General features: G+C 36.7%; 1 protein-coding gene across 18 annotated transcripts in view; it reads left to right on the top strand.

The window, feature by feature from the left end:
- CACNA1D (calcium voltage-gated channel subunit alpha1 D) overlaps positions 1 to 13,809 on the top strand; it is a 167,688-nt gene that overhangs the window by 119,297 nt on the left and 34,582 nt on the right. For 10 of the 18 annotated variants that reach the window (XM_085590075.1, XM_085590085.1, XM_021533027.4 and 7 more), the window contains 4 exons: positions 665 to 823; positions 1,500 to 1,610; positions 7,059 to 7,142; positions 7,473 to 7,556. In XM_085590075.1, coding sequence (XP_085446201.1) covers positions 665 to 823; positions 1,500 to 1,610; positions 7,059 to 7,142; positions 7,473 to 7,556 — 438 coding nt within the window. The remainder of the gene's footprint in view (positions 1 to 664; positions 824 to 1,499; positions 1,611 to 7,058; positions 7,143 to 7,472; positions 7,557 to 13,809) is intronic. The other 8 variants (XM_085590087.1, XM_021533117.4, XM_085590083.1 and 5 more) reach the window with 3 other exon arrangements.

Genomic DNA, 13,809 nt, shown 5'->3' with positions numbered 1-13,809 from the left:
TGAGAAACTCATAAGTCAAAAATTTTCAGGTGTTTTTGGCTGACTGCAACATACTTAATTTAAAAGAAGCCAAGCATGAGACTGTAGCTAGAATTTTTTCTCCACCATGTGCCCTGATAATCAAGGCCTGTAAAAAATCCTCCAGAGACAAGTAGGGGGCCCAGCCCTGAAGATTTTGGGCACTAATAGATTGTGAGGTGAATCCATGATGTTACTACATATGTGATTTAACTGAGCTAGTAACACCTCCTCAGTATTTATTTTGCTGATTCTAGGGTTTTATGCTAGGCAGGCCCATTGGTGGTTGACAAGGAAGTAAAAACAAAACATGGTTTAGAGATAACTTAATAGTCCTGCTATATATTATGCCCATACATACTATAATATATTAGTGTATAAAGGCAAAACTCTCCAGAACTTCCATGAGTGTTATTTGATTTTTGCATGTGGCTGAGTAGTGGATATGGTTAGATACAGTTATAAATAATCAAGGATTGGTGAGCTCCTTGTGCACTTTATTAATGCTTAATAATAAAAGGCCCTAAATCCAGTGAGCAGACTGTTTTTGAGAGTTATATTGAACAATTTTCACTTAATGATTGTGTTCCCAGTTGATTATCTGCTGGGTTAGATTCTGACAGTTTTTGCTGTATTTGCTTTTCAGCGTCAGTGTGTAGAGTATGCCTTGAAGGCACGTCCCCTCCGTAGATATATTCCAAAAAATCCTTACCAGTACAAGTTCTGGTATGTGGTGAATTCTACTGGATTTGAATACATCATGTTTGTCCTCATCATGCTGAACACCCTTTGCTTGGCTATGCAGGTAGGAAAAGCAGGAACTCTCTTGAAGCTGTTGGCATAAATTGAGGGGAAGGATACAGGAGGTATAATGCCTTTAAATTATGGCAACCTGTGTTTTTTTATGAAGTAGAATTTTAAAGAAAGCACTTCTGATTACAGTAATTTTCTGTGACATGTTCTAGTTGTCTCTATTTCCCTAGTATTTCAAATCTTGTTAAGAGAAAGCATGGTTTGAATTCAGTTTACAAAATCATTCTGCTTTTTTCAGCATAGTTGCATACACTGTCCTCTTAAAAATATACCTCCTACACACTGTGTTATTTTGTGACTACCATACTTCAGGCTTTCTAAGCAGGTGTGATACAAGCCTGTGTAATTTTAAAACCTTGCATATAAAACTTGGGAAAATGTTATCTAATACTCCTCTTTTGAGGGAACAAGTTTCTCTTTGGAGATTCCCTTATGATGTTGAGGAATGACAGTTTTGTTCTACTCTGTGCCTAAAAAGAATAAATTTAAATAGTTCCATGCTTGACCAGGGATACTCAGCTAATCTTCCATGTATATAGATGTGCTTCATACATTTTACTAGAAAATGTTTTCCTATCCTGATTTTTTTCAATTTTGTCTTAGGCTGCCTTGCTTTCACTTCATATTTAAGCCTTTACTTTTCTAAGTGTTTTATTTTTCATTCACAGCACTATGGACAGTCTAAGCTATTTAATGATGCCATGGACATTATGAATATGGTTTTCACAGGAGTGTTCACTGTTGAAATGGTTTTGAAACTGATTGCATTCAAACCCAAGGTAAGTTTAAGATATGCTTTAATTAGGTCATCACCAAAGGAATTAAGTATGATGAGTTTCACGCTTCTTGCATATTATTCAAAAAACAAAAATAACCAACATTTCCTACCCACCTTTATCTATCAGAGAAATTATAATAGAAATGTAACTCCATGAAATGAAATGCAGATATCAGAAAAAGAAATCTAACAAAGTGGTCTATGAGATCTGGAGTATTTTGAGGTAATGAAAATGTCCCTTTCTAAGTCAGATAAATAATTTCCTGTTACAAGCATTACCACATCTCCTGTTCTGGATGCTACATTCATTACTTGACTCTAATATAATCTCCAGTAAAGACCTGTATCCTGTATAATTTCCCATTCTAAAATGCAAAATAATTTCCTTACTTTGTAAAATATAGCCAAGTATTACAAACATAAACATAAATAATTTACATATGCAATAGCCTTTATATATTTTTGTTTTCAGTTATATACACATAGTATTTGGTAGAAGGCCCCACACTGAGTGGTTCATTGCTTGTTTTAAAGGGACACTGTCAATATGAATGATGCAGACACTTTTTCAAAAGTATATTTACAAGAGAAACTGGTAACTATAATTGAAAAAAAGATGAAACCATCCTGTGGTAGTTAATGCAGCCTTTTTGTTCAGTTCTCATACTGCATTTATGAAGTGCAGAAGTTAATGATGAACAAACAGACTAAATTTGTTTTTAGTACAAGGAAATTAATGTTTATTCTGGCTATGTAAACGAGTAAGACGTGTTCACCTGCTACACTTGGAATCTGAAAAAAGCCAGATGAGCCGTTTGAAGCTTACCGCTCTCAGCATCCAAGGCTGGTCCTTTTCCTTTCCCACTGCCCTTCTTCTAGAGCAGCCAGGCTGGCTGCCCTGGGCTGGCTGTGGGCTGTGCCCTGTGTGAAGCTGCCCAGCCCCATCCCTGCTCTGAGCTGGGCATTGCTGTGCTGCAGCCCAGGCTGCAGCAGTGGGCACCAGCTTGGCAGAGCTGCAACGCTATTTCTTCAGCTTGCATTTAGTACTGAGCTTGGCTGTACAGCCTGAGCTACTTGGTTTAAAGCCAGCTTTATTTTTGCCTGCAGAAGTGAAGAAATTATCCATCTCTTGAGATCTGGTGTTGAGATGTGAACTGTGGAGTTCGGGGTGAATGTTTACCCGCTCTCCCGTGGTCTCGCTCTGCACTGTCCAGTCCATTGTACATTTCTAATGAATTTCTTTGTATTTTTGTGTCAGCTATCTTATTTAAATGCTAAGGGTTTCACATTAAAAATAGCACAATATGAGGCCCCAGAGGAGATAGCTCAGCTGTGTGGACCACAGTGTCATGAGTATGCTGGTTGTGTTTCCTGATCTGTATTTCCTGTTCTATATCCTTGTTTTGCACAGAAGACTTTGCTGCATTTTATCATCTGCTTTTTGAAAGAAGATTGTGAATCCTTGTATGGTTCTCCATGCACTTGTGACTGTAGTCAGAAATAGCAGCTAATGCCAAACTCAGTGGTCTGATCATGAGTGTACAAATCACAGTGCTCCATTTGTACTGTGGGCTTCCTACTTGTTAGCAAATGCAATGTGTTAAAACTGGTCTCTAAGACTCTGTACAATCTGAGCTTTAATTCTGTTGCAACATGCTTCCTATCTGACTGGATGCTTTCACTGTGAGACATCCCTGGATCTGAACCCTGAGAGTTTGAAGTGCAGACACAGAAGGGCCAGTGGAAGGGTCTCCTTTCCTGAATTTTGGTTCCCCAGAGATGTAGAACACCTTAAACATTTTAATTAACAGGATAAGGTTTAAAGACCATGATGATAATCAGAATTTTGGAAGAGACTAATGAGCAGGAAGGGAATAAAGTATATTTACGGTTGTTCCTGTTATTCTTTGGAGGATGTAACCTTTTAAATTATCAGATACTCTTTAACAAAACCTATTGGCAACACATATTATATAATTCATTAATAATCAAAAATCAGATAGCAGCCTTAAGCAGAATTTTAATGTCTTTAATCTAAAGTTCAAAATAGATGCATGTTTAAAACAACAATTAATTGCTTTAACTCATATTTAAAGTTTAATAATAGTAGGAACAATCTGAAACCAAACTTTATGCTTTGGTTTAGGGTCCATGAGGAAAGATGAATAAATTTCTTCTATTTCTTCTAGTCTGTGTCACTGGTGGGTGGGTCTGTTAGGCTAGTCTGACAGAAGAAAGTTTTATTTATTAATTTTTTGCCTTTAAAAAGTTATTTCAGAGATGTTCAAAGCATCAAATAAAAACTCCATTTAACTCTTTAAAAATTGGAATAGATTAAAACCTGTTAGTTTTTATCTCATCTGCTTGACAGTGTCCCCTTAATATGCAGACAAAAGTCCTGTGAAAACGGTGATCTTTTGGTTTTGCTGGTCATATAAACCTAAGACTACTATAAATTATTGATGCTCTTCCTATGATATTGTGTTGTGTAAAACCAAGGCACTGCAGCCTGCCTTGCAGCTCTGAAATACATAAAACCTGGAGAAGTGCTCAATAGTAAAGGTGATGCTGAGTGTCTGGCACACTTGACTGGGAGATTGGATCACACAAGGCTTTGCAGAATGAGGCCCTAAATTTTCCAAGAGAGTACCAAAAGAACTAAAATATTTATGTGGTAGATGTATGGAAACATATTTTGTTGCTAATTCTCTATGCCTACCTATTCCCCAGGATTTGTGATTTTGTCCTTCGGCATTTCTCAATGAGCAAATTTTTCATAATATAAGCTAAAAGAACAAGTCTTTTTCCTCACATTTGCTAAAATCTGTTACTCAGCATGGTTCAGTGCCGTTCAAAACAAAATCCAGCTATGGAATCAAAAATAATTCATCCGCACATACCGTATGTACAGCCTCCTGGTAGCCAGTTGTTGCTTAAACTTGTAATGATTTTCCATGTCGTTTTACATCAGATTTTTGTAAGAAAAAAGGAAAGATGGCTAGTAAGTGAATTGATCTTGGGTCCTTGCAGTGGTGAAAACAACTTATTTGCATGATGTTTATTTGCTGTGACTTGTCCATTCCTCCCTTTTCCAAAACCATCTTTATTTTCTCTTAGTTTTTTGTTTATTTGTATGCTTTTGCTTTACATATTAGTTTGAACAATATTTGTCTATACTGATGGAAAAGGTTTCATAAAATAAATAAATAAATGTGTAAATTATTTTAGCTGTAAAGTGTTTTAGCTGTATTGAATCAAAATGTGATTTTTTTATTTCAGTGCTTTATCTTGTAGCATGTCTAGTAAAGCAACTTTTTCTATAGCTGAAATTATCCTTTATTTGGAGGAACTTTTTTGGTTCCTTTGTAGAGAAAGATGGATAGCACAGCTCAGGATCATGCTGATTATGTGTTTGCTGTTCTCCAGTAGCCTCTTATTTTGTGTATATATAGATAAAATATTGGTATTCTAAAATCAAGGAAGATACTTAGAAATAAGGAATGTGAATGGTCAGAAAGAATATGATGAGAGCAGCTCCCTTTCTTTGGGTGGCAGCTGCTAATCTCATTAGGATTATAAATTTCAGTATTGTTGGGTGCTTCAGTGTGCTTCTCAGTAAAGCTTGGGAATGGCTTGTTCCCATGAGCAGGAAGAATAAGGAGGGAGCAGCAGGGAATTGTGCAAGAGCTCTTTGGAGTGGAGGCAATTCTTCAGGAGGCCAAATCCAAGAGCACTGGCTTTTGCCCCAAAACTGGAATTGATGGTTGATCCCAAGAAACCAGAGAAGTGCAAAGGGTTGTAGAGATAACAATACTCCGATCTATTTTCCTCTTTCAGCCTCTTTGAAGGAATGATGGTAGCAGTTTGTGTTTTAAAAAAGTAGCATTAGGAACATAATGAGCCTTTCCTGACCCTGCTTCCTCTCCAAGAATGTGGAGCTGTTGCCTACTGTAGCAGCTCTCTCATAGTCTCCATGAGGAAATTTCCACTCAAAATAAGCCTTTTTTCAAATATTATTGTAATCAGGTGCATTAAACTGTGAAATTGCTAGAAATTCTAACAGTTTAAAATCTTGAGAAAAATATCAGTCCAATTCTAAAATCGGTTTTGGAACTGATTTTTCTTTTCTCTGCTAACAACTCATGTAATAACTTAAACTACTCAGCTAAAACATTATCTTAGAGCAAAGAGTGTAATAAAAAGTGTAACTAGATATAAGGTTAGATTAGCACGTTTGTAATTTTAAACTTCTTGCTAAATGTATTATTTTAGAGCTTCAATAGTGGCCGAGAAGTCAGTATTTTAAAATTAATTACCTAGAAATGTACATGTACAAAATGTACATTCCAGCTATTCTCATGTGATACACATTCTTTAGTCATGGTAGACTGATACTTTTACATATATTTGAATGAGGTAAAGAGCAAGTTCAGTAATTTTTGCAGCTCTGGATTTCTATAAGTAGGAAAAAGCCACATATTGCAGAAACCTCCGGTGTCCATAGTAATCTTAACAATTGTAATACATCTTGATTTGTTCCACGCTGGAACCTACCTGGAGGATTCTTCTGAAGTACCTCTTTGCTCAAATGTGCTGTTTTATGCCCACAGTCAGCCAATTGCATTATAGACCTTTATAACCTTTGCAGCCATGTCCCAGAAACACACATGTGGGGAATATTTAAAGGCATAAAATGTCAGAAGGGTGATGAAGCAACTGATGAAAATTTTCAGACACTGAAATTGATGGGTTTTCAGACACCGAACTGGCTGCACCAACCCAAAACATTAATAAATAGTTCAGGTTGCTGTGGTTCACTGGCTTCACTGGCTACAGAATCACCCTCTGACTTCAAATGTAGGATGAGTTCCTATATTAGACCTAGTTTATGAATAGAAGATTAAGTCAGTTCTCTAATCTTTATGCACAGTTTCACATTAATTACTGTGCATGTTTAGCCAGTGACGAGATGTGACCCTTTGAATATTTTTACCAACCACTTAGATAAGGCTATCACAAACTCCTTGATGATAAGGAAGTTTCAATTGGCTTGGTCTTGCAGAAATATAATGAAAGGAGTCTTGTTGTCCTCATTAGGGTATTTATGTTAGAATTTTTCAGCCTTGCTAGAAGCCCAAAACCAATTTTGGATGATGGCTTGCTTGCCAACATCATGCTTATCTGATGGTGTGTTCTGCATGTGTAGAGTGTGTGTGTGTCTGTGTGTGTGTCTGTACATGTATATATATAATTATATATATACACACACATGCACATATATGTTGCTTTTCCTTCAGTAGGCAATATTGTTTGGTTTTGTTTTGTTTTCTCATTAGACCACAGGTTTTGTTTAACTAATTTCTGTTTATGCAAAACTAAACAGAAGTATGCAAATATTTGACATTTCATGTGTAATCACAAACGTTTGCACCCTGCCTGCTCTGTTCAGGGCTATTTTAGTGATGCCTGGAATACGTTTGACTCCCTCATCGTTATTGGCAGCATAGTAGACGTCGTTCTCAGTGAAGCTGATGTGAGTATATCCCAGCTTACTTTCCCCAGTCCCTACTTCTCTCTCTCTGTCTCCCCACTATTTCCATCATCTGGACAAGTCACAGATTTTGATCTGATGTTTCTAAAGTTTTGAGTACAGACCAGTCATAGGTCAATTATGTTGATATGGGAAATAAATAGCCTTTTTTTTCTACCAATCTTTTTTAGCTATGAAAGGGAAAGTTTAGATTGTATAGTGGTACATCAGAGAAGCCTAGAGTGTTTCTGTGTTATAACACTGTCCTTTTCTTCTCTTTTTCTGTTTGTGTTTTTCTCTTGCTCTCTTTCTGCTGAATGCTTGTCCTAACAGCACTATTTCACTGATGCATGGAACACTTTTGATGCCTTAATTGTTGTTGGTAGCGTCGTTGATATTGCTATAACAGAAGTTAATGTAAGTAGCAACTGTTCATGCACTAAAAATTAATTACTGTCATCAAGAAATACAGAAAATGTAAACTTAATCCCAAAAAAGCCCTTTTTTATAAAAGTATGTTTAATCCTGGAATCGAAGATCAAAACACTGATACAGATGTGTGTACAAGCTGCTGTAATTTATTTATATACTTTTATAGCTGCACATGCACACAGCACAGTGAGACAATAAAAATTGTTTTTCTATATATGCACAGAAAATATTAAAAAAAAGTAAATTGATGGTACTGTCTTACTTGAAGCCCATTGCTTTTTGTAGATAACTTGACCAAGATAATTCAAGATTCTGTAAGTTTTCAGTGGCTTGTTTTAACAAATGATGATTTCTTTTTCTGTGAGAAGTTTACGTTTGGAGAGCATTCATATCTCATGAGGTAGCAGAAGAAAGCCACACAGAAAGTCAGTCTTTCCATGCTGTGGAAAATAGAATTTTTTTTTTTTCCCAGTCCTTTTGCTTTTCATATCCTGCAGTAAGTGTTTGGAAGTTTGAATTACTCTTAAAGGACTTGGAAAACTCCATCATTTACCAGAATTTTGTCTGATAGCTATTGCACATAATAGGTGTTTGAGCAACAGATTCACCTTGAAATTGCTTCCTAGTCTTGTGTTAAACTGTGAGAATCCAAGAACTAACTTACTTTTTGGAAAGAAAATGGAGAAGATGAGAGAACATGGGAGCAGAAAATTTTATCCCGACCTTTGGATTTAAGACTGATTTTTCTCAGTTCTCTGGGGATGGATCTTGCTGTGAACTGAAGGAACCTGAGCTGACAGGGAGGGTCAGTCAGCCCAGAACTGCAGTGTCCCTTTGAGACTTTTCTTTAAGTATAATTATTCTTCATGGACCACGTTTTTAAAAGCTGCCTCTGCTTTATTTTTGATATTTTTCCCCCCTCTGTTTTGTTTAGTTTATGGTTTGTTTTATTTCTCTAGAAAAGTTTTGCATTTGGACTTACAGCTCAAGTATTTGCAATTTACCCACAATTTCCATTCATAGTAATACAGGTGTAGGTGAGCACAGTATTTGAACAAAGTAAAAAGACAAATAATTTAGAATGGCTTTCCCTCATAACTGCAAAAGGTATTTGATTGTGAAGAGATTGAGGGACAGCCCAGAGGTGCTTCCATGACCAAAGCAGACGTGTCTGTATTCAGCACCATGTGGGCAGTGTTAATTGGACAGCACTCCTTGTAAACACTGGGCTTTAGCAATTCTCACAGCTCTCTTGAAAATATTCTGGAGACCAAGTAATGATATCCAAGATAAGTACACACTACAGTCAACAACCAGCACTGCCATTTCTTAGTTTTCATGTTATTCTCACAAGGGAAAAATGCTCATCTTTGATTTCTTTTATTTTTGCACAGCAGACTCTCTGTGTACTAAGCATTGTCTGTTTCTGGTCTTGCCACTTTTCTGTGCTTTGTTCGTGCAATAAGGTATTATGGTTTCTAAATATTTCTGGCCTTGATTTCCCATTTTCAACATGAAACATTTATTGTTGCAGAGTGTCCAGGGAAATTTCTTACGTTTTTACTTTCATTGTTTTGATTCTACTGAACTATTCCTACAGGAGTAGTTTAGTGTAAATTTCTGTCATCCAGGTCCAGTATTTCAGAATCTTTTTCTCAATATTTTTTCAGCATTCTGAATTGTGCCATTCCACCTGTACTTGTTATCTCAGGCAGTGATTCTGGGAAATCTACATCTCTGCTGAGATGCTAATGAGACTTTGTTTCCAATGGGATTTCAAGCATGATTCAAACAGCACCTATGAAAATTCCCACTAGAGAAACTTCTTAATCTGAGGAAGCTCAGACTTGTTTGAGGGCTGATTTGGAGTAGGGTAAATCACCAGCACTGACAGAAAATCAGATCTTGTCACCGTTCTAATGGCAGGGGCAAAACCAGCTTGATTGAGCAGTGCAAAGGAGACCTGAGTGTGAATATTTCATGTCCTCAGTGTGAACTAAACACTGCTATGGGATCACAGATGGGGTGGCTGGGATTGCCCCGTGCTGTGCAAACAGCTCAGCATCACCTGGGGATGCTTAGATCCTGTGCAAAGGCCAGTGAGCTCTTCTAGCACACAACAACTGACCCAGTTTTTCACAGGAGAATGGATTGGACTGTCTAGGTACACATTGCCTTGATTTCACTATTAAATACTGGAAAATAAATGTCATCTCTTTTATTTTGTTAATTTTTAAAACATTTTATAGGAATATATATGCTTCCCTGAGGCTGATTCTTCTGATCCAGTAACCTCCCGTTTTCACATAATCCAGGAAATTACTATGATTTGAATATTTTTGGTGCCTGTGGAATTCAGTCTTTAATGTATTAAGCAATTTACAGGATTGCTCAGCATTCTCAAGGACTGGATCAGTGACCAAATCAAGAAATGAACCACCTCAGAGCAACATATATTTTGGCAATAAAATATTGTCTGGGATTATCTTTTTAGTTTTCTCTTTTATTTAATATCCCTTCCTTCAACCTCCTTCATTTATGAACCTAATTGGTTTTCATGTTCATTTTATTTTTAGAAATTATTAGAGGCAAGTATATATAAGTAAATATACATGTGGTATAGCAATAAAAAAATTAAAATCACTACTAAACCCTATATCATTACTTCTGGTTTCTGTGGCCTTTTGTTTTCAGAAACCTTCACGTGTCATGCAAGATCTTGTGTGGTCATAGAAATGGTTATATTTCAATTAAAAATGCAGAGTAATGATTGGCAGACACAAAGTGTGGTCAGTCCAGTTTGGGAGAGGGATGTATATAACTGATGAGAAAGAGAGAAATAAATTTGGAATAAAATCTGAATAAATAAGTTGTTAAAAGGAAATAACATACGAGTTTCAATCTGGCCTGACTGTATAGAAATGATCATATTTGTCAGCTCAGAAGCCATTTGGATGACCAACACTGAATGACTTAGAAGCATGATCACATTGTTGCAGTAGTGGTTGTGAAGGTTTTGATTCACATGTTTTATTTAAGTTTCTTTTACCATTCATATGCTGCCAAAATGTTGAGAAAATAATGGAATTTCCCTTTCCTCATCTTTTATGTAAATTATTAATGCCATCTTTATAGGACTGTTTTTATTCCTCACATAAAAATACCCTTCAGGTTTTCTGCTAAAATAGGGTTTAAAGGAACAACATTTCTGCCTTCCTCCTGAGGCCCTCAGGAAAACCCACCTGTCTTGAACCCTGATCTTGTGCTTGTGGGGAGGAGTGGAGTAAAGCCCCATGTCTGCCTCCTGTAAGAGATTCAGGATTCAGCTTTGAACAGGAGCAGTCCAATTTAGTTTGAGTACAACTTTATGCACCCCTATCATATGTTAGAACAGCTGCTGGGGCTAGTAATTTGTATTTTTGGATACTGTTGATATATTTTGTAAACTTTTGCAGACATCTCTCTTTAGGCTTAAGGGTAGGTCAGAAAACTGTTCTCATACAGCTTTGCTTTCATTAATGTGAAGTCTTAGTGCAATATCAAATCTCTGCACTGTTGTAATATCTAATTTAGAGGAAGAAATATTTTTTTAAATTTTCATTAGCTATCATATAATAACATATTAATTGTGAATGTAGAACTTAAATACATATTTTACAGGGGAAGAGACACTTATAAAAAATATTTTCAGGGGTTTCTCACATTGATTTAAAATTTTAATTAGTTGATGTCTATGGGCGTTTGGTTCATGTTGAACAGGGAATATAGAGAGCACTAATAAGACCACAAAGAAAATTTCTTGCTCACATCTGAATTGCAGTAACTATTCTCAGAACAAATTGTGTGTGTTTAGTGTGTTTATGCACATGGACTCACAGCACACATTTCTGGAGATATTTTGGCAACCTGAATGTTTTGCTGTATATGCTATTGTCATCATGTGTGTTTGTCATTCAGTTGCTTCCTTCTTTAATTTTGGTGATGAGGACTTTATCATCACATGTCATTTGTTCTGACATACTCTTGGACCCTTTGGCACAATATGTAAAAAAGAAGCTTTTGACCAGCACCATTTACTAACATCACTGGTTTTCACCATATTTATTTTTTGTTTAAGCACAGAGTTTGCTTCCAAGGCATGATACAATCTGTTTCACACTGTTCACAGTTTGACACTGAAATTCTTTATAGTCAGGGTGTTTATTTTTAACATTTGTTGCAAACATTTGTGTAACAAGGAGTTCCTGTTTAGGAAATGTGATAAATTTTTCGTAAGCAGCATTAGTACTTAACCAAAATTGGTAGCAGGTTGCAAACATTTTCATCAGTGAGTCAGAAATTTAGGCTGATCATTGGTTATATTTTTTTGAGGATTGCGATTGAGGAAGAAAATTGTTGCACTTCAATTAAGTGAAAAAGAAAAATCATGTATTACTGCCTATTTGAAGTATTTAAGGGCTGGCTCAAGATTCCATGGCTATGAGGAGCTTTGCTGAGCTGGGCTCTGATGTGGCTGGTCCATGGCTGACAGAACAGCAGAACAATGGAGTGTCTGTGCTCATTCCCCTCACTGTCTGCCAGCCAGGCAGGGAAAGCAGAAACTATTTATTCCAGCTGGGACCATTACCAGACAGAAGCACACCTGTCATCTTAGGAATCCCCGGTTTTTGGGGGACAGAAAAAATCCTAGTAATGACCAGCCAGTCCCAAAGCATTTGGGACTGAGCAGCATTGGAATGATTGGTGGAAAATGAGGGGAAAGATCAAAAGATGAGGCTGGAGGTAGATTGTCTGGCCACAGGTAATATTTTTATTTGCCTTCTTATATCTTTATTTGCCTGTCAGCAGATACCATCCCTCTGCTCAGCCTGTCCCCCTCAGTCTCAAGTCCATTCTAATACCTCCCTACATGTAGAAAATCAAAATGTGCCACCCTCTTATGTGTGTGTGTGCACATAATGTCACTGGGGCTGCAAAGCAGGCTGTGTGCTTGGGGGCTGTCTGGTTTTCTCTTATCTGTAGGAAGTAGACACTCTGTCAGTCTGTCTGTTATTGTTGCTGAAGATTGTCTTTATCTCAGTTTCCCAGATCTGAGCATTGCTTCATGCTGGATGGACACATGTAACCATTAACTAATTTTGTCTCTCAGATGAGCATTTCCTTTATAAATAAGTATAAAAAATGGATTTTTTGTTGTGGTATATCACTACACTAAGCTTCATTAAAATTGCCAATAGTAAAATTAACTAAGCTGCTGGAGGGAAATGCCAAAGAGGGTGAAAAGTAGATACACCCTAAAATGTCAAATCCAAAACACTTGCCCAGTGATGAATACTTTCAGCTTCATTAGTAAAAACTCCTCTTGTATCAGGAGTTCTTACATTGTTTCTAGCATTTATCTCCACCTTGGCATTATAGTACAATTTACTTTTTGTGAACAGTGTTTTTATTTTTCATTACTGGCCTGCACTTTCCAGTGTCCATAATTTGTAATCTCTTGCATATGACATCCAAACTCTCCCCAGCAGCCTCAGATCAGCCATCAGAAACAGGCACTTAGGGTTTCTTAGTCCAAAGAGGGATCTGAGAGGGGAGTGTGCATTGGGCAGTCCTGGGCACACACCACTGTGAAAACACAAATCCCTTCAGTGACCTCCTGACAAAAAATAAAATGAGAGATCACCATTCCAGAGCAGCTCCAATATAACTGATCACAGAGTTTGACTAATCTGACCTCTGCATTTTTAAAAGTGAGAATTAAGAAATTACTAAGAGGGTTATATGTAGGAAACATGTTTTTACTGACTTTTCCTTTTGAGATTTTTTTTTCCCATAACCATGACATAATGGAAACTCATTAGTTTTTTGTTTGGAAAAGTGATTAAATAAAAATATGAAGGACCAAAGTATCCTTTTTCTGCTGTTATCTATCCCATTATATATTGACATCCTTATACTGATGCTAACTTATTTGGGGCCCGATCCTGCTCCCATAAAATGCAGTGGGAAAAATTCCCAAATGCCAAATTGGGAAATGTGAAATTTTATTTCATTTATATTAGTGTCAATTTGTGATGATACTGTAATTTAATCTCATCTCTATCTGTCAAATACTATGTTCAGGTTTTGATCATACAAAATACCAAAGCAAATTAAGTAATTTGCTCACTATTTAAGAGAGTATCAAGCTCAACCTGAGTCAGTCACCAGAGATTAATATGACATTTCAGGCTTCATC

This window comes from Lonchura striata, chromosome 12, assembly GCF_050655825.1.
Source record: "Lonchura striata isolate lonStrDom1 chromosome 12, ASM5065582v1, whole genome shotgun sequence".
NCBI lineage: Eukaryota > Metazoa > Chordata > Aves > Passeriformes > Estrildidae > Lonchura > Lonchura striata.
Note: the sequence above shows the minus strand (reverse complement) of the source record. Positions and strands in the feature narration are given on the sequence as shown.